The sequence below is a fragment of the Plutella xylostella genome, chromosome 3 (assembly GCF_932276165.1).
Source record: "Plutella xylostella chromosome 3, ilPluXylo3.1, whole genome shotgun sequence".
Classification (NCBI taxonomy): Eukaryota; Metazoa; Arthropoda; class Insecta; order Lepidoptera; family Plutellidae; genus Plutella; species Plutella xylostella.
The window spans coordinates 7,830,412-7,852,113 of record NC_063983.1 but is presented as its reverse complement, the minus strand read 5'-3'; the positions used below and the strand labels follow the sequence as shown (position 1 = coordinate 7,852,113).

The 21,702-nt window shown below is 36.8% G+C and overlaps 1 protein-coding gene across 1 annotated transcript; it reads right to left on the bottom strand.

Annotated features, from left to right (window-relative positions):
* Window positions 1–7: 7 nt before the first annotated feature.
* LOC105388095 (EF-hand domain-containing protein D2 homolog) lies at window positions 8–16,418 on the bottom strand. The gene is made up of 3 exons (XM_011558944.3): window positions 16,127–16,418; window positions 2,624–2,788; window positions 8–949 (listed from the first exon to the last, which is right to left on the bottom strand). The coding sequence occupies exons 1-3, from the start codon at window positions 16,294–16,296 to the stop codon at window positions 694–696; spliced, it is 591 nt and encodes a 196-aa protein (XP_011557246.1). The 5' UTR covers window positions 16,297–16,418; the 3' UTR covers window positions 8–693.
* Window positions 16,419–21,702: the final 5,284 nt, after the last annotated feature.

Sequence of the window (21,702 nt, the reverse complement as noted above, 5' to 3'; positions counted from 1 at the left end):
GGGATAATCCTGTTATATACAATATCTCTTTAATTGCACTACTTACATCACAATAGTATCTTAAACACAAACATCAAATTATTAATATACAAACTTAAATTAACTTATTTAAATACATAATATCTAAATTGTAAATAGATTATGTCCATCAAATAAAAGCAAGAAACTGTGGTAAATATTTTTCTATGATTTCAATATAAGTACCTAACATTAATGCTCACCCCAAACACCCTTCACACAAACAAGAATAATTTTTCAAAAAATTCATTTAGTATAACATTTTATTTTTAATTTTAGGCATCCTCAGTCATTTTAAAGATATAGGTATACTGGCTGTCCCAAAAGGTTACGTAGCTGGGAAGGGTGGTTATATAGGTGGTCACAAGAGTCACTAGAAAAATAGTCCTTGATTTTATTTCAATTTGATAAATGGTATTGATGATCTATTGATGTTTTTTTTTAAAACACAGCAATTTTTTATGTTCAAAATGCCATTATTTTTTTAAATTCCCAGAAGGGTTTTATTTTTCTGGTGACCTTTGTGACTTCTCCTATCACCTCCCTTCTAATCTACATAACCTATTGGGACACCTGTATAATTAATTTTACTCGACAATATATTTTAGTATCGAAATTATTTTAAGCCATGGTAACAGCTTACAGACTAGACATAACAACAAGTAATCTTAAACTCTATGCCTGTTGAAACAGGGCAGCTTTCTCTTTAAACTTGAGTCTCCTGATGGCCTTCTCCTCGGCATCTCTTCGCTTCTCCTCCTGCTCCTGTATGATTTCTGCGTGGAACTTGTTTGACTTGGACAGTTCTTCAATCTTGGCCTCAAAGAAGTTCTTAGCTCCGTTGACTCCCACCTGGTCCACGTTGATCTCGGTGAGCCTCGCGAGCGCCTCCAGCCCGGAGTCTGTCTCCAGCTCGCCCGCACGAGCTTTCCTGTAACATGGAGAAAGAGATTTGTAAAATAATTGGTGAGGGTTGGACTAAGGACACTATTGTTAAAGTTTTGAGTTGGTAAACAGAGCGGCATAAGGATCAGTTGGAATCTGTTGGCTTCAACAGATCACCATATTCAATATTTTTATGAAATATTTTCACAAACGTGAAAGCGCATTTACAATTCAGAGAAAAGTAAATATACCTAAGTAATCAAACAAGTACAACGAATGATATTAGAATGTGTCTACGTTCCATCATGCATTGGTACGAGTATAAAGATGATTTATTGAAGGTACACAGTACAAGTCAGCTGATACTAGCGATGATAATGATAAAAACCGTCTTGGGGTCAAACCATCTTTGTGCAAACGTAATCTCGATAGATGTTAAGAGATGATAAGTCTGGGCTGGTATTTCTAATTTGTATGTACTCTGGAATGCATATTTATGTATAATGGATGATTATATTATATATTTTCTGTTCTCATAATTATCATAACATAAATATAGTAATATACATATTCGTCTTATAGGTAAGTTAACAATATGACACACAGGAAGTCTATAAGAGGTCATAACATCAATCAATAAAACTTTAGTCATCAAGTCTGATTCATTCGTTACCAACGACTAGATTTATATTGCCATTTAATTGTCACTATAGTTGTGTATGATGTTATGTGTTTTATAAATTGCTTGATAGTGATTGATCGGTACAGTACCTACTTCAATGGCAATTCAAAAGTACCTATCTAGCGTATCTAGTCTAGACTAATGTTATACCTAAATAACTCTTGCAGCTTAGGTAACAGTTGGCATATACAGAAAGATATATGGTGTAACTGTAACCAGATCACACTCGTAACATATCTCTTAACGCGCTTATCCTTGCAATGCTTCGTTACGAGTGTGTATAGGAACTGCAAGACACTTGGGGATTTTGTTAGGTATTTAAATTTTACTAATTACAATTATTTAGGCTATACTTCAGTAGCTTGAGTCAGCTTGTTAGTTTCAAGTTTACGGTTGAAATTAGGTACAGCCTGATTTCGAATAATAAATATACCTGCGCTTAATTTTTATACTTTTTTTTTCATTGCACACACAATCGCATTCACGTGAGATGTTCCCACATATTATTATTAACTATATTCACATCACAGTTAACCGTCATCGTCACCTTGACATCCACACAGCGGTTATAGTTACAGTTCATACGTAGGATCATGATACACATCCTCTGACTCTAATCATTCAATTGCTATAACCATCACGCATCCGTATAGGTACGTCTACGTACGCACACCTATAAGCTGCAAGTACCTATCTAGAAATCAAGCCCGTATCTTTTCACTGTTGTAACATAGACCTCCTCCAAGAATGCAGAAATATGCTCATAAACTCTGTATTTGGCAGACGGTTGTAACAAACATTTAAAAAGTTCGGTTATGTTATGACTTGACAAAACATTGATAAAGTTCTGTAGCAGCGACCCTATACAAACTAGAGTTGATCGTACTGGCCTTATCAATGTCTGCTGTCGTTACACGGGTTTGTTATCGTCGTATACCTATAGATAAACGTCACTATAGCGCGATTCGCCATAAATACGTTAAAATGAACATTAAACGAATATATCCATGTCGTTGAAAAGATAATTCAATATCCTACCGGTATATAAGCAGGAACTCCCTAAAGCTGATCCGGCTGTCGTGGTCCTCGTCCACCTCGCTGATCATGGCCTTGAGGCCGAGGTGCGTCTGCGGAGCCCCGAGTCGCTCCATCATGCGCTTCAGCTCCGTCAGGTCCAGGTAGCCGTCGTGACCCTCGTCGAATCTGCGGATGAGGGGAATTCAGGTTTAGGAGGTAGATGTTAAGTTTGGAAAGTGGGGGTTGGGAAGGTCAGGTTGTTTCATGTAGTGGTCTGGTAGGCATTCTGTGCCTTACCTACTATCTATCTACCTTTACGCCTATATTATCATCGTTAGTACGTTACTATCGTACTCTTGCCCTGGCTTCGGTGCAACTCATACTCAGGCCCTTGCTCCCGGCTATTGGCATTCTGCATATTGGTAGGAGTTGGCAATAGCACTAGATTGGGTAAGGTTAGTGAGGTCACGCTACTCACGCTTTACCCGATTACTCCGGTCACGAAGACATGAGGCGTCATTAAATTGCCTACCTTACTATAAAGTATTAATTATGTTGTATAAAATATTCACCACGCAGTCTATATTTGTATGTATTGGAGCGAACGCCGCTTGTAACACCAATAATAATGGCAAATAGATAACAATGCCACGCGCCGTAACAACACTATTTCATAAAGAAAGTGTCCTCGCCTTGTGAATGCTAATTTCTTACGGTAAGAGACGCAACACGTAGGCACTGTCGTATTTATTGTATAGATACGGCACGCTTTCGCACAGTTCTCACGGTGCATCTCCATCGCTTGTTGTGATTATCGCACAGTGCTAGTGCGGTGCAGTGGCGTTCACCAAGGATGACCCTGTCAGGGAGCAGCCATAGACGAGTGTGACGGGTCTCACCTCATGGATAGGAATAGGTTTCTACTACGCGTCGCGGCGACAACTTAAGACATAAGTATTCAAGTAACTCCGAGATATTATTGAGGAATACCCAGCTAGCTCTTTCTCAAGCTGTTATAAGTTGTGCTAAAGCTTCTTTATATTCTTAACGCACACTTGGCTAGACTAAGGCTGTAAGCCCGATAATACAGACCTTATAAACACTTTATATGTAGGTAAGTAGGTATGTAAGTACACTATAGTGTTGCTTCTTTACTGAACTGTATCTATTCTGTGCCATTTCACTATCTCTTGATAATTGTCCCGTACACTGCCACGACAATCTTCTTATTGCTCTTTGACGTAATAATAGCTTCTGTAGAAATCAGATATTAATGACCATTAATTGGTATCGTTAATTTAATGACAGCGAAAGTTAAAAAAAAAACTCAATCTCATTCGCACCTTGACACTTGGATAAATGGATAGATGTTATCTGAATCTATGGAATAACATTCATAGAAAAGATGACTTTGTGCGTGTTTCATACCACGTTTTACACCCGAGTACGCGTTGTTCCACGTTAGATTTACTAGTGTTATCCCTATTTTACCTGGTCTGAACTAAAAAAGTAGGTGGTCTTAATGCTGAAAGCGATATTATCTCTGTTAAGCACAAAAATATATTATCGCCGTAAAACTGTTATTACTTTTTCTAAGCTTTTGACCTATGTCGGTAAAATAAATGGTTCATTAGACTACACCTGCTTAACGGTGTCATAATGTTGATAAGAATTAGTTAACACTACTTAATTTAATTCAATCGTAACTTTCTTAAACCCATAAACATTAGTTAGCATGTCAGTAAGGTGGCATACCGAATCTTACGTAACATTCAGATTTGCCTCCTTATTTTGAGGCTAAGAAAAGCCTTCCGTGTTTCTAATTCCGTTTTGGATGGCCTCTTGTGCTAAATTCAGTTATTTTCTGTCCCTACGTCTCTAACTGTAACTGTGTATGAATGTATGAAACTGTTTGTTATGCTAAAAGCGTGTTATTTCGTCGAGTCCGTTTTAGTCGATGACAGAAACAGGCAGGTTAGGGGCCGGACAGGTCGGTATTGTTCTACTCATACATACATGATGATTGTTAGCCAATCATGGTTTCTTTACAGTTAGAGTAGGTATACTGCATTTTTTCATACTTGGCATAAAATGTAAGTTGTTGTTGTGTTTAGAAGTATGGATTCTAAAAGATCCTGCAGAGTCTGTGAACTGTACTAATATCCTTCTTTCTTTCTCCTGCCCTTTTCCCAGTTCAGCTGGGGTCGGGCCTCCTCGTACTTCGGCGCCAGGATATTCTATCCCGGGTTGTCGATGTGGTCAGGTTTTGGGCTTTCATCTCCTTCAGCTCCTTCTCGATATTGGACCACCATGTTGCTGGTGGTCGTCCTCTTCCTCTCGATTGACTTGGGATGTGCATGGCTTTCTTTACCGCGTAGTCATCTTCTCGCCTCATAACATGCCCAAACCACCTCAGTCGGGTTTCCTTTAGCTTCTCTGCGATTGGTGCGACTTTGAAGGACCCTCTGATGTGCTCATTTCGCACTTTATCAAGGCGCGTGACACCACCAGCCCAGCGCAGCATCTTCATTTCGGCCACGTGCATTTGCTGTTCATGCGCTTTCTTCATAGTCCAGCATTCTGAGCCATACATTAGTGCGGGTCTGACCACGGTCTTATATGTATATTTTGCCTTTGGTTTTGATTGGCATTCTGGGATCACACAGTACACCAGTTAGGGATCTCCACTTTAACCATGCCGTGTTCACCCGATGTGTGACATCCTCGTCTACATTTGCATCTGTGGTCAGTACAGAGCCGAGGTATTTGAACTGTGAGACTTTAGGCAGCGGCGTGTTTTCGATAGTAATATCACAGCCTAGGGCATCTGTGCCACCGTAGTCACATTCCATATACTCCGTCTTTGTTCGGCTTATGCGTAGACCGTGACGTTCAATTTCGTCTACCCATCGGTTAAAAGTCCCCTGTAGGTCGGATGCGCTTCTTGATATAAGTGCTATATCATCTGCGTACAGAATGCACCACGGAGTCGGTCCCTGAATCTCACGAGTGATATAATCCATAGATATATTGAACAGTAGCGGACTAAGCGCTGACCCCTGGTGTACACCCACCCTGACATGGAAATGTTTGCTAAGGCCAGCCGGGTTTTTGACCTGCGTGAGTACATTAGTATACATGTCCTGAATTATGGTGATGTATGATTCTGGGATACATTGGGCGCGCAAAGCTTGCCAGACCACTGAACTGTACTAATATCGAATTATAAAAAACGGTTGAACTGATTTTGACAGCGTTTCTTTAATGTTCAGTGTTCAGTGATCTTTATTCATATCGGCCTATATCTTATAACCCATAATACGTGCCATTACATTAATAAATGATCAAATATGCTGGTGCTGGGTGCTGGCAACGTGTAATCGTGATAGGTTCAGACCTTGTCCTAGTGTATTTGCAGTTGCACGTTATTTACTACGTCCCCCCGACCAACTGGCATGCATATGGTATTACACTGAACCATGTTTATGTTTTATGTTTAACCTAATAGCTAAAGTAGGATATGATTGTTGCACTGCATTAATTTGGCAATAATTAAGAGGTAATTTTTATTAAGCATTTTATCTAAGTATTTCAATCGGATAGAGTCCTAGAACTACTAACGAACACTATGATAGGTGATTTGAAAAATATAACACTACTTAGGTATGTGCTTCTGATTACCTAAGGTACAAGGTAACCTATACCTACTACTATTCGTGTAAAAATAGCAACTTTAACCATTCAAGTTCCTAGTCATTAGTCAAGTAGGAGCGTCACTCAAAAACCTGCTAAATGGCCGTCACTGTAAAACCATTTACTCGTGTAAGCTGTCCATTATTCTCTGGCACTTACCTACTAGTTGTACAGTCTAGTGGCATTGTCCAAGTACAGTCAAGGTTAGTTCGCGGTGAACCAGTTAGCCACTTCGAGAGGATATGAATAAGATAATATGCACACTTTATAGGAACGATCCCACTCGAAAATTTTATGGCAGTTCGGCAGTTTTGGCTAAGAGGGTTGACTGGTGTGTTTTAAAGTTAAGTTTTCACAGATTTAAGTAACTTTTCAAAACTGTATTTAACGAGTAGTTTAGCTGTAAAGAGTGGGTTCCGCTCATCTGGCACAATCTTTATTGACCAAAACTCATTTCGCATAACTCGTATGGTCTAAACTTTTTTGGCCGAACCATCACTTTGCCAAGACTTATGTGGCATAAAGCTCGTTATGTCTAAAACTCTTTAGGCACAATCTTTAAACACCTAAGTTTCGTTTGCTCAAATTTATGTTCGTCTATATCTATGTATAACCCAGGTAGCACACTGGCTGATTAGATGTCGAACCTGCCTCTTATTTAAGTGTAAAAGTGTTATATAAGATGTTTAATGGTGTTCGTACTTTCAATAAGCTGTTATAAAGCTTTGAAATAAGTTAATAACTTAATGGTTGGTAAAAGGTTAATCTAAAATACGTTATTAAGCTGTGGGCTGCATACGAGTTCATAGTTAATGTTTTATAACGTTTTTTGCTGTTGAATGGCTGAAACATATTCTTTTATACAGACAACTGGTTAACAGTACGCCCCAGTGGTTTTCTAACGCTAAAAGCTGATGTATCATCTTGAAGGCATCTTTTATCAAGCCATTACACTACTTGTGGTCTATTTTGATACCAATAAGCAGATGTCTGGTTAAAACTGTAAAAGAAATACTTTAAACAGCCCGCAGCTGCTTAAAATACTTCAAAGTTTAATCTTATTACTCCTGAAGCTGTAGAAGCGTATCGAGTCGTTTATTATAACAGCTTGGTTGCAAAGCTGATTTGTGTAATTTTACAAGTGGTTTATGATTCTTATAGAAACATAGTGTCATTTATGCGTACTATTATAAAGATTATCGCATCCCGGTAAACCCTTATGGAACTTGTTGCTCTTGATGATTCCATTGCAGCTTTTCTTCCCAACATCAGTAAATCAATTTATGTTGGGGTCCGTAGCTTGCAGTCATAATCATTATTCATTGTTTAATACAGATACTTACAGTTAAATAAAAAAGAAGAAACTATGGACATTCCCTGGTCAAAAAGAAAACGAAATGGTGCAATAAAAAGAAAATTATCAAGATATGAAGAAACACAAGAATCGTCATTTGATCAAGGTCGAAGAGACAATATTAATAACGATTCCGTACAAATAATTCCTGCAAATCCTAGTACTTCCAGTTCTTTTGTGACCCAGTCTCCACAAGAATTGTATACATCCAGTAGTACAGATGATGAAAATCAAGGAGAATTGAATCAGTTAAAAAAAACATTACATTTTAAAGAAAAAATAAAAAAGTGGGCCGTCGAACACAATATTACTCAAGTAGCTTTAAAAGAATTAACAAAGATAATAAATGAAAAGATACGCAACGCTTTACCCAGTGATCCAAGGACATTGCTTAAAACCGCCAGGCACATAAATTTTAAAAACATCGGAGAAGGTATTGGCACCAAAGTCTGATTCACAGTCTACAAACTATATTGGATAGTATGAAATTAGTGCCTGGTACGATCAATTTAAACATAAATATTGATGGGCTGCCAATATTCAAAAGTTCAAAAAAGGAATTTTGGCCTATACTCTGTAATATCCATGACAATAAATTGAACGAACCGTTTATAATCGGAATATACTAAGCCCCTAAGGATGTGCACTTTAAATTTGTTTCCATTCAACATGGATGTGAATTGTTTTCAATACCTCTTCTACATACCTATTTGGATTAAATTTTAAAATAAAACAATATTATACCAAGATAAATACTTTTATTATGAGATGAGGTACAGACTGTGCTACACACATTGAGAAGCAATGTTTGATTGGCTTGCAGAATTTGGGTAATATTGTCATCAGATCGCTGCTGCTGCTGCTGCCATGCTGCTGCATGTCTGACACTGTGAATGAAAATGTGTGTATTGGTTGTCACGCTACATATTATTTTTACGAGTACATCATTATCGATTATTATTTTAATATTCATAATAATTGCACACGCCATTAGTACCTATTTAATCAATGGAAACGGTTTTTATTATTTGTCAGAGGAACCCCATTATGAACCCCGATATGCTGCATAAAGTAGTTGCTGAAATACGATATACCTCAATAATAATTAGAACAGCGTACCCCAAAACCTTGTAAAAACTAAAAGTGTAAATGAAAGTATTCTATGCAGAACATAAGCAGCTTGTGGCTGATTATTAGAATTATTTACAGCAAATAGATTCACAGTATATTTTTTCAACGACTTAAGCTGAAAACTTTATGGACGCCATAACTAACCTATAAAAATAATTTTGAATCAAATTTTAAATCGAATATTCTGCAAAACTACACATTTATTTCAAATATTACTCATTTTTCAACTTAAAATACGGTCGTAAAAGGTTATTTCATATGATTACAAATAAAATTTTACAAAACGCTTTTTCACTCGAAATTTATTTACACATTTCTTTCAATATATTTAAATACTTCTAAGGGCGCATCAATTATTTGTTATAAATTAGTATAAACTACACGATAAAGTTGCACTCGCAATCAGAATCTGAACTTATTATTATATTCACTGGTTCAACTTACCGTAACTCCAAACACAATATTTTATTCAAAATGGATGCACTGTTAAATAATATCAACTTCTTTCTTTTTCTTGTTATGACGTGACGTCTTTGGAAATATTTAAAAAATAATAAATATTTTCATATGGAAAGCTGTAAAAAAAGTTGTAATTGGATACCGCGTACGTCAAAAGCTGCACAAGGGCTGGATATGATAATCTTAAGCAGAATGAAACGTTAAGGAAGAGTTTATTGCAGCTTTAATTAAGCCTTTTTTAACGTAAACCACAGCCAATTTTCAGCCATTATAATACCAAAGGCTGGTTAATTTGGGGCCCTTTTTGGCTGAAACAGAGCCACTACAGCTATAATACAGCCAATTTAAATACTATATTGCAGCATTGGTATTCTTATACAGCACTTGTTCAGCGCTTAAGCAGCAATTTTGTGCTACCTGGGAATCTTGTTTCTCTTAATGTTATCTTAATAAATAATATATTAAGTATGTAGTAAATGTACAAATTGTGGTATTTTTCTCCTACATCCCGAAAATCACGATATTGAAAGATCAAAGAATCGAAAGTTAACGACCAATGTAATTATTACAAACCCCATGAGATCGAAACCTAAAGATAGGTGCGATGACGAGCAAAGCGAGGAGGAGCGTGTTAGGTGCACATGTTCATAAAAACCAAAGCGGAGCGGAGCGGAGCGTTTTCCAAACAGTGAAAACAATACAAGGCACCAGTTTGCGTTATGTAGGGAGACGCTCCGTCAAAGTTAAAGCCAAACGAATATTATTACTTTGTATAAACCTATGCCATAGCATTATTAGGCTATTCAAGATTTGGCCATACCATTATTAGGCTTAACAATGTTATGCGAAATAACTTTTTACTAAACGAGATTTATGCCATACGATTTTCGGCGTAACGAGACTTTGACCAAACGTTACTATGCAATACGAGATTAGGCAAAAAAATCTTATGCCAAAAAAGGTAGAACCGTAAAGAGTTGAAAGAGTCGAGAGAGTACCTAACTATAAAATTCATTTTCGCCTGATTAACAAATAAAATCTATCTTCATACCCAAAAAAGCCTAGGCTGGAATACTTAAACACCCAAAGAGATAAATTTTTATGGCTGGTGGTAAACCTTCATCATCCTCACCGATCTTTTTAAGAACATCATCATGCAGCCATCCATTGTCCATTGTAACTACCATAAGTCCACTTTCAAATAGCTCATCTCTTTTCGTAATAAGTACCTATACAGGGATATACTGAGATCATTAAACAACAGAATCACGTAGAATGTTGTTAGTCGATTTAAATATAGAAAAAAATGCAGTCATCTTCTCTTACACCTAGAACAATAGGAAATGGTTTTCACCCGCCACAGTGAGGCAATGCACCCGGTATCCATTTACAGACACTATATTATTATTGTCATTGTATTTTATATTGTATAATATTCCTGATTTATATGTGTAGGCGTTGTAAAATGACTGTTTTGTATTGAACAACATCATCTACCAAAGCTATGGTGCTGGTTTATAGTTGATATTGATACCTATTGCTTCAATCTGTTTTAGTTAAACTTTTAAAAGCAAAATCTGGTTTTAATCAGTGAATTTTATAGATACGATTATGGGTGTATGTACGTCCATAATGTATCATTATATCGTTCACACACCATTAGAACTTCACTAATTGATAAATGTATGTAAATAACTGCAAATAAATAACTTGAAGCCATTAATTTTAGCCACAGTTTATTTAAATGCCACTTCAGTTTAAACATCGCCTTAATTTAGTTTCACAGTTTAGTTTAGTATAGTGTTAAAGTGAGTAATATTATACATATTTTTAAACAGTAGGTACAGTAACAACAAAATGGCATGAAGAAAAATGCTGTGAGTAATAAATTTTGCAAAAGGAAGAACTAATAACACTTGCTCTCGTTCAAGTACCTAAGTATAGTAATCAAATACATTTCAGAATTTTGGAGATTTCATGCGTAGAACTTGTAGGTAACATCTCTCTTTTTAGGGTATGGTATGCCCAGTGACATCATCAAGGGAACTATATTTCTTACTACATTATTATTGATAAACATCAAAATAAATATTTTATTTATTTTTACTTCATGTTACCACAAACGTAGTTCCCTAAATGTGAGTCATAAAAATAGCGATACGGCAGCGTCGCGGGAGCCTCGCCCGCGGGCTGTGCACGCGCCGACTCTCAATATCAGATTTATGTGATTTATGGCTACATACTGACTTACCCAGTCAGGGTAAGGGTAATTATGTATAGGCTATACTACCTAAAGCTAGGGTAAACGATTTAAATATGTACTTCTTCTTAGCGTGTCGGTGACAAAAGCTAGAGCTGAATTAGATTTTATCACCATTTCTCTGGTGAAAACCATTAATGTACAATACAGTCGGACGGCCACCGACCCGATCCCCCGCTGACCATGATCAGTCCAGTATAGTCGAGGATAATGTATTAGTGCACTATTATTGGTATGGCGTGTCCAGCAGCAGTGGACGCATTTTAAATAGCATCGCTATAAAGTCGCTCAAAAATCTTCCCTTTTCAAAAAGTCTATAGTGACCAGCAAACAAATTTTGCAACAGCATTGTGCCCTTAAGGTGCCCTGCAGGTCCAGAGTACTATAGGTGGTATAGCTTTGTTAAGTACTAATGGGAGTCATATCGAGTCTCGCACCTATCAAAGCTTGACGCAGTAGTCACGAGGCGACACAAATAAGGTAGGTATTAAATTACATACACTTATTATAACGACACCTAAGTGTAACTGAACCCGCAACTTACCAGTACTAAATGAGATTAAATGTCACACTGTACATAATTATAGTATACCTTTGTTTTATATAGGTATGCAATGAGATCATTATGGTCCCGCCACTAACCTACCAAAGAACCTATGGTTTTAAGCACTAGAAATAATTAGGCATAAAGTTCTGACTGTGATACAAAATTTGGCCGCTTCCTCAGTAACTACGACTTCCATTACTTAGAAAGGCAAACATTGTTGTTATTAGTTTACCATGAAAAGGGAAAATATAAACCGGTGACCTTATTTTCGAAACAAGACTATAATTTAACCCACACATAGTGCGCAATGTCGGCGTTAAAATTCACAATTCACAACAGTTTTGAATATAAATGCGTGTTTTTTCGTAACGCCTTCCGTGCAATAGAAGAAAATATATTGTTTTCGAATCAATAGAAAAACGTTTATTAGCTACCTCTTGTCATTGTTGTGAAAGGATTGTTTCGCAGCGATTGTGGCACTTGTGCAATACCTGACTGCATAGAATTGCATCAACACTATGCCATGCCGTTGTAGTGCCAAGGTGCATACTGGGAATACTGCGATTGTTGTTAGTTTCTCTATTATCTATTGAACATTGAACTCTTAGGTATGCGAAGAAGACATTAGATTGTTAAGGTTGCCGGTGTAGAAGTGTAAATCTAGATGGTGTTGTGCCTACTAGTATAAAATACCGTGCACTGCCTATGTTCAGGATAGTCCGTATGTCTGTGTAACATACTTTAAAATGCGATCTTCACGATATTAAACCTAAATACCAATCTTTCTAATTGCATAACATAATTCGGAAGGTATAACTCCCTTTTAAATTTTGGCTCTTTGCCCAAGTTCCAAAATGTTGAATACGGAAAACGGTGGGTTGTTATGATGTAGACTCACTTTCGTTGGATTCCATAACGAACATTATTACGAAACCAAAAAAAGTTCAAAACCAATTAGGTAGGTAGGTGAGTGTTACACTGTAAGTATAAACCATAGCTGATGTAACAAATTAAAATCGTTTTAATGCCAATAACAAAATAATCGGGCAACAAACTGCTAGTGACCTAATTCGTGGGGTCACAAAAACCGTTTGAAGTCTGTTGCTGTGTGTTGATAATTAATCCAGCTCAGAAGCCAACAGTTTGATGGCATTGGCTATGCGAGCATTCAGGCGAAACTGGGCCAACCCAGGTCTGCAGTGGGACTAGGCCACTAAACTCAATTGGACGTAAATATTATGACTAGATCAAGGCCCGCCCGCCCGTTTCATTAGGACAAATCGGGCATAAATCCGACGATATTATTATGGATAAGTAGGTAGGTACTATGAAACTTCCATAGCTATACCATAGACTAATATATACCTTAATTTAGTATGATGTGATGTGGTTTATAAGCATTTATTGAGGTCTACACAAGTTAAAGCTGTTAACGTCACCGTGGAGATATGGCGACTCCATGTCTACAATCAGAAACCTGGCTTGGTGCCACTTAACTCTACCGGTTACTGTAACACAGTTTTAACTTGAATTCCAATTTCTGATTCACCTACTTTGCCGAAACATTATATCACCCGTATCAGTATATCACCATAGATTAGCGACGCTACGTAACAAATTATTAATAGTCGACTTCCGAAGGTATCTAACTAAATAAATAATGAATAGTTTTAGATGGTCTTTTATGAATATCTTATCGGCTATTTCGTTTATTTATTCAAGATATTAAGATAACTTATCGTACCTTCCGTATACTTTTTTTCATTACCTTTAATTATTTTTTCGGTCTACGAATTGAGGAACGGAGTCCAGCGGTAGTGGTAGATAATCTACATGGTTAGACGAACCATGTAGATTATGGTGGCAACGCAAACTTAAACTAAACCGATATGGAGACGGTATCGTAACAAAGGAACAAATATGTACGTGGAATATTAGTCTTATTTTAGCTATAGGCACCTACTTCGGTTTCGTAATAGGAGCATCCGCCCGCAGCCCTAAAATTTCACACAGAACCCATGCTATTTAGTTATCTGTGCCATGGGGGTTATGGAGCCGGCAACAAGAGATAACGTGTGTTTAGGAGGGTTACTCTATGTATACTGATGAAAAACAAACGAACGAGAGCTGTCGTGCAACCGGCACGTTTAATATAACGAGATAGAGTCGTGGCTCCTGCACTCGCACAGTAGCGGTCCGAAACTTAATTATGTCATAATAGAGTCACCCTCTAGCATAGCAATGAAAGTGTGTGTGATCCCGTCCTAAATTACAGACGTGTTTTGTTTACGTTTTCTCTGCAGGTAAATTCTGGTCCATGTGACGACATTTGACTCATGAATCATGATGTAGTGACTAATCAGCTGTCTGTAAAACTGGTATAGGTACCGTTGATTCATGTCCATTCATTTAGCGAGACGCGCCCCCATTGACTGTTTCCTGTCGTAGTAACGTAGTAAGTTAATTGAATGAAATGTGTACATTAAATCTTGTGTATCTTATTTCACATTCGTCCAGTCTGCGAAGTTCTTCTGAAGGTCCTGATAGATATTTTCTCGTTAACTTTTAATAACTTCAATTTATGAAAATTGCAGCAGCAACAACCCTTGTGTTTATATTATGATGAAAGAGTAAGGACGTACGCTTTTCTAAGCTATTATGTACTTATAGCTTTATTATATACAATAGAACCGCTATTCATTGCAACATTTACAACATATATGATTCAATTCAAAGTAAATTAACCGAAACTACATTTAAAACTGGTAAATTGTAGATATTTTTATGCTGGCTTATGAATAAATGACGAATCGTTGCCATTTAGTTGCATCCATCTCAATACACATACCTAGTTACTAATTAAATATGTGTAATTCATGTATATAATGTATGGTTTTGTTGATTACATCCATTTCTATAAACTACCTACATACATACAACAGGAAGACGATTAGGTGCTTCTCCTATAAGTACGTTAGTGCCTCCCTTCCTAATTATATTCTCATCATCGCTCAGATCTAATGATTTTCTTCTTGATATATACTGTATTTTATCTATCCTACTTAATAATATCTAATAAATTTATAGATATTCCTAAGTAATATCTAACGACTTCTAGTAAAAGCAAAATCATGCAATTACATAAATCCGTTTACTATTTATCAAATTATCTCCCGAAGGCATCGTGTGAATCTCTTTGTTTTTATTTACAATGATCAGAGGAATTAGAATTATTATACTTAATTAAAGCTTTACAAGTAAGACAGGCCATACAAGTCTGACATACTTTGAATGAGCAATGTCTGTTAAATTTTTGCATGTAAGAAGAAGGTTGGACTGGAGACAGACTAAAGTAGGTTCTTATTTACTAAAGTTAACGGCCAAATACATATTACAAATTTTTTTTAAGCTCGTATTGTACAGTTAAGTTAAGTTTGTCAGAATTAAAGAACCTAGTTACTTAGGTACTTACTAAAGTTTGAAAACATTGAGCGACTAAATAATTTAATATACCTACCTATGATTAAATAAAATTATGCATACATTGGCTTATTCAGAAATACGAAATGATAAATAGGTAATTAGGTACCTAAGTACTTACTATAAATATTAGAATATTTTTGTATAAGTGTATAACAACTAACAGTGTCAGAGTCAGCATGTTACGTTGGTGGTTGGTTATCTTTTCAAAATAAACAACGGTGATAATGATAACACCGCATCGTACCGTAACGTCTAGTATGAATGCTTGCTTGTATAAATTACTTAGGTAGTATTTTAAATAAAGCAAAAGTGTAAAGAATTTTTAAACTAGTCATTATAATTTTGAATATTTAAGTAAGTACGTAGGAAAGTAAATTTCTTTGTAAACTAGCTCGTTAGCTACTTTGCGAAGTCGCTCAGCGGAACAACATTCAGTTTCATAATTTCGGAAAATAAAAGTGAATTTATTTACTTATTCATATAGTTAGTGAGTTATAAATAAAATTTCTGAATCAACTTAAAGGTCGCCTAAAGGCAGATACTTATCTCGGCCAGCTACCCACATGCGAGCTAAAAAATACAATAAAACCAACTTACTTGTTGAAGGTCGCCTCATATTGTTTTATTTCTTTTCTGGAGAACTCGTGAAACTCCGTGTAGACATTCACGAATCTGTACTGGGGCTTCACTTCGAGTCCCTCCTCTAGCTTCTCATTGATCTCCTGTCGTCGGGAGAGGATGCCGGAGAGTTCTTCAGTCGCGGACATTGCGGGGAATTGCGCGCCAAAAGAGGTTAGGTTATGCTGTCTGCGGAGACGGCGGGCGCGAGGGCGACCTTTCGACAACTGCGGCTGCGGAGCGAGCGCGGGCCACGCACCCGCGCCGCGCACGCTGCGCCCTCCGCCCGGCGCCCCCCGGCCGGGCTCGGAGGACGGAGGATGGACGGAGCAATGAAAGTTGCAGGTGCTGACTGCGGAGTTATGTCACTTCCCGGAGTGCGGCACCAGTTTGCCATATTGTCACCGTTAAGTATTTGGAAACTACTATAAGTACCTACTTACACTCTTTGTACACTTATTTTTATATTTGTGCAATAAATGATTAAATAAATAAATACTTACTCACAACAGTCACAACTTTAAAAGCACCAACTATTGTTGTAGGATTTTATGTTTTAATTATTTTTTTATTGTATAACTAATTGTATTTGTCTAATCTCTAATTTTTAATTGGAAAGAATTCTGACATTTTATAAGTGATGCTACTATAAAAGTTCTTTACCGAAAAAAGGAAAAATTGCGATCCATTTCTGGGCAATAATTTTTTCTTAATATTTTTATACAAAAAGATAAATCTAAATATTTCCTTGCTCAAGTAAACTAATACAAAAATATCAAATATTTAAATATAATAGCTGTTCCCGCGAGCTTCGCTTCGCCTTAATAAGTTTTCCCGTGGGAATTCCGCGATAAAAAGTAACATATGTGTTAATCCAGGGTGTCAGCTAACTCCATTCCAAATTTCATTAAAATCGGTTCAGCCGATTTTACGTGAAGAAATAACAAACATACACACATACATACATACATACATACACACATACACTTACAAACTTTCGCATTTATAATATGAAGTAGGATCACGACTCACGACCAATGTAACGAATTAATTTTAATTGGTTTATTTTATTCTTTAGCATGGCATCACTTCCTACAAAATTCAGGGATAATAAACCTTTTTAATCAATTTCAAAAAAATATTGTCTATTCGGTAAGTACATATAGTTATCTTCGTTATGTATGTAAGATTATTGGAACTGCACCATATTGACATATGACAATATATTAGGGCTAATAAACAAATATTCAAAATTTTAAAAATGTTTATGTACCTATGTATGTTTATATGCTTGTTGGTATGTATGTTTGTCCACGCATATCTCCGAAACGATTGATCCGATTGTCACTATTCGTTTTGAGGGTTCCGTACTTCAAAAGGAAAAAAGGAACCCTTATAGGATCACACTTTGTTGTCACCACCCTTTTTCTCGGAAACGGGTAAAGATATCAAGCTGATATTTCATATAGATGTACATAATGATGAAATTAAAAGGAAAACTACCTCAGGTAATTAAGTAGACTTGTACGGAACACTCAGTGCGCGAGTCCAACTGGCTCAGTCGGGTAAGCGCCCGCTTCTCAAGCAAGAGATGCGGGTTCGAATCTCGGCGCTGACATGTAGGTAACAGGGGCGTATTTAAAGATTGCGCGCCCTGGGCTCCTGTAGTTTTGCGCCCCATCAAAAAATGATAAAAATAAAAAAAAACATTTTACAAGATATCAAGCTGACATTTTGCAAAGATATACCTTATAACTTTTTCCTTATAGCCTCGAAAAAGTAGTGTAATAAAATATTGAACTATTTTTTTCGCGTGTCTTCCATACACGTAAAGTGGCCCAGTTCTGGTCATGTATTATTTAGCGACTTTGTTGGTTTGTCATCGACACGATAATAAGAAGAAGAAAGTGGGGATGTTTTTTTTTGTTGGTGTGTCGTTGGTGTATCGTTGAATAGGTCTTTCAAAAATATTAAATGTCTGTTCAAACTATTTTTTGATTCAGTAATTGGTTTACGAAATATTAAGCTGCAAAGTGCAAATGTTTGGTAGACTCCTCCCGTAGTGTCCTTCCCCTAAATGTTTAATCCAAAAAAAATATATAAAAATCACTGATTTAGTAGGTACTATGACAAAATTCTACACAACTACCATTACCGCGGTTTCCAGTTTCTCCAAATTAGAAAGTATTCCCGCCGCTTCTTGGCGCGTTACAGCCATTTCAGTAATAATATATTTGATTGATTTCAAAGTCTGAATAACTGCGTGCCAAAAATCTATTAAACTATTACATATTTCTTTTCTGGCTGACCAACGTCTCAAATTTACTCTATTCAGGGTTTTGCCAATCCCGATTTTCTCTCATTAATTTAAGCCAGCGTTGTGTCGAATTTACAATAAAAAAACGTAAATTTCTTGTAGCAGCATGAAAAAGCGACAAGCTTCTGAGCATGATTCAGCAGCCGCAGTTGCAGTTATACTTATTATATTATAGTGCGTTTTTATGTATATATGGATTGTGTACACGTAAAGGAGAATGGAAATTTCCCCTATGGCGCCATGACCCGCCAGAGCAGCCATTGATGAAACATATACTGATATGTAGCCCATGGCTACAGTATATCCTGGTGTAAATTTTATTGTTATGAGGCATGGGAGAACGAAGATATTGGTGCTGAAAGATCAAGTCTAGTCAGTAACTAGATGTTTCGTTCATACTAAGTGTTTTTTTATACGTGGTTTAGATTTTTTAAAATATTTTTCGCACATTTAGAACATCTTTATTATTGAATAAAAATAGGTTTGGTTAGTGGCTGCAAAGCGGGTCAGACTTGGCCATTCTAATTTATTTAAAAAAAAACTGTAGATTAGTTTTTACTAAATTTGCCGCCCCTCTAAATCGCCTACTTGGCCTATTGGTAAATCCACCACTGCTAAGAAATATTCGCATCCAATTTCGATATAAGTGAATGCCACTTTTAAATCATTTTTTTAATTAAATAATAAGTTTAGTTCCCTTATACTTGCTTCAGTTTCATGTCCCTGAGACAACAAAATAAATCTTTAGTAAGATTCCAATCCATTTCCATTAGATCAACCGCGAGATCTGTAGGATAACACTTTTGGAATGCGTTTGATTTAATTTCCGCTTCAGAAAATGTACCCAAATTGGATAAAAATTGTATACTATTCCGACATCTGTTCCACTACTTCGTCGCCCCAGAGCCTGCCTATAGCAGTCAGTGTAGAGTAGTACCTACCGACCTACATATTTATGGAGTACATTGTGGTGATAGATTTGCATAGATTTTTCTGGATAGACGAGAACATTTTAGAACGTTTTGAAATAAACTTGTGCAGGGCGACTGAGTGAGGCAATTTTTTTTCTTTAGATTTTCTTCCAAAAAATACCGAGGCGGAAAAAAAGACAGGCTTTCATACTTTAAATCAATTTTCTTAAGACATGAAATCAACATATGGAAAGATGGCACAGGACCGTTCTAGGTTTACGTCCTAAAGTATTGTTCTGTACTTTTTTATTCCTACAACCTAAAGCCCTAGGGCGGCCTATCGCCCGCCCCTGGGCCGCCCTTCGCCGCCTGCCGCCCCGGGCTGTAGCCCTTTTAGCCCTAGGGTAAATACGCCCCTGGTAGGTAACAATGAGTTCTTTGAATTTAAGTACAATGTATACCATCGCTCTTACGGAGAAGGAAAACATCTAGATATGTGAACCGACCAACACCGCAGTGGACCAGCGTGGTGGGAAATGGTCCAAGCTTAGGAAGGCAGTATGGAGATGCTGGAAGCGCTTCCCCATGGCAAAGGGAGGATCCTCCGACCGTAGGAACCAAGTTTAGGTTTCATCAAAATCGGTTAGTGAGTTTTCAAGATATGGACGTGTAAGTGCTATGATGTGATACTTTATGGTGATAGCTATCACCAAAGAGGTTTATGAGATATATTTTTTCTGAGGTCAATGACTGTCACGATGCATCTGTCACATTGACTGATTTTCATTAGGCTACGTACTACGGCTACCGTTTCAAAAAGAATTAAGTACTAGTTGTTTTTAGATATATTTTCTATGACAGCGATAATTATATAAGATAATTGAGATTATCTTTAATTGTATTTTTCACTGTTTGTGATATACCTATTTAGTACGGTAATTATTTCTCACCGTAGGTAAATCCCCTTTTAATTTGGAGCGCCGCACTTAATAAAATGGATACAGGGACTAAAAAAAATATATTATAGTCTCAGATGTCCAGACTCGTATTGAAAAAGTGCCCAGCCCAAAAAGGTTTGTGATCTCTGATTTGTCTAAAATTGATAACTGTCAGAATTCCGTAAGATTACTAATTACAGTGTAGTGCCTTCGTTGCCTTAAAATAAAAGACAAGAGATGGCAAAGGCATTCACTGAAAAGTCGTGGGTTCACATGATTCACCTTACTAACTTTACATTTCAGAGACAAAAAGGAGTAAAAGTAATAATGTTTCAGAAGCATATATACTTTTTACTGTAAAGTAGTAGTAGAGTGTATCTATCTATACTATAAGTATACTTATCTAAAAAGATCAATGACATTAATCATCTTCATAAGCCAGATATAAAGTCATCAATCCGTAATCGTGCATTGGACATAGCCTCACCCAAAGAGCACCAAGAACCCCTGTCCTCTGCCTTCCTCATCTAGCCACTACCGGCTACCTGTCTAAGGTCATACATATATAATAGTTTTCAGCGGACTGGAGGCCGTGCCACGCTACACTTGCGTGTTCGTGTCTTTCGTTTGGTAAAAATAAACTTAATAAAGCTCGCACCACCTCGTTCTTTCTTAAGAATTCAATTATAACAATTTTATTTTAATTGCTAGTGCAGCTGTTAACATCAACTTAATCTACATCTACAAGCTTGATACAAGTATAAGAATATATAAAGTAAGTACCGAATAAAGTGGATATCACACGCGACCGCCGGCCGCCCGTACGTAGTTTGTAGAAGGGTTTACAACCAGTCGAGTGACTCACCGCAATCAGTCATTGTTGCAGTTGAACCTAACTCACTCGTGATAACAAGGAAAACATAATATTATTATCGACATTTCCTTCCTGAGGACGAAATTAGATATTATTATACTACGAGTATCACTTTCATATCTGTAGGACCTACAGCGATTCCGTGAAATGAATTCGGAGTACTTAGTTATTTCAGTTTATCTAGTCATTGGTCACAATCACATCACAAATAGTCATAAAATTAACACACTTTTTAGAGGGCTGTATACGTTAACGGACCATAGGACAAAGTTGACAGTCGTATACTGTATAGTAATTATATTCTTCTTCTTCTTCTTCTTTTTAATAACGTATCGGTGACAAAATCTAGGCGCTGCCGCTGGTTTTGTCACCGTGGTGAAAGGATAAGCCAGTCAGACGTAGACGCCCAGTGATACAAAACTCGGGGGGCTCCTTTCAGGCAGTCGTATTATTATATAAAGTCGAACCTATCACTCGTTGAAATTATAATTAAGTAGGTACTTATTTTCATGACA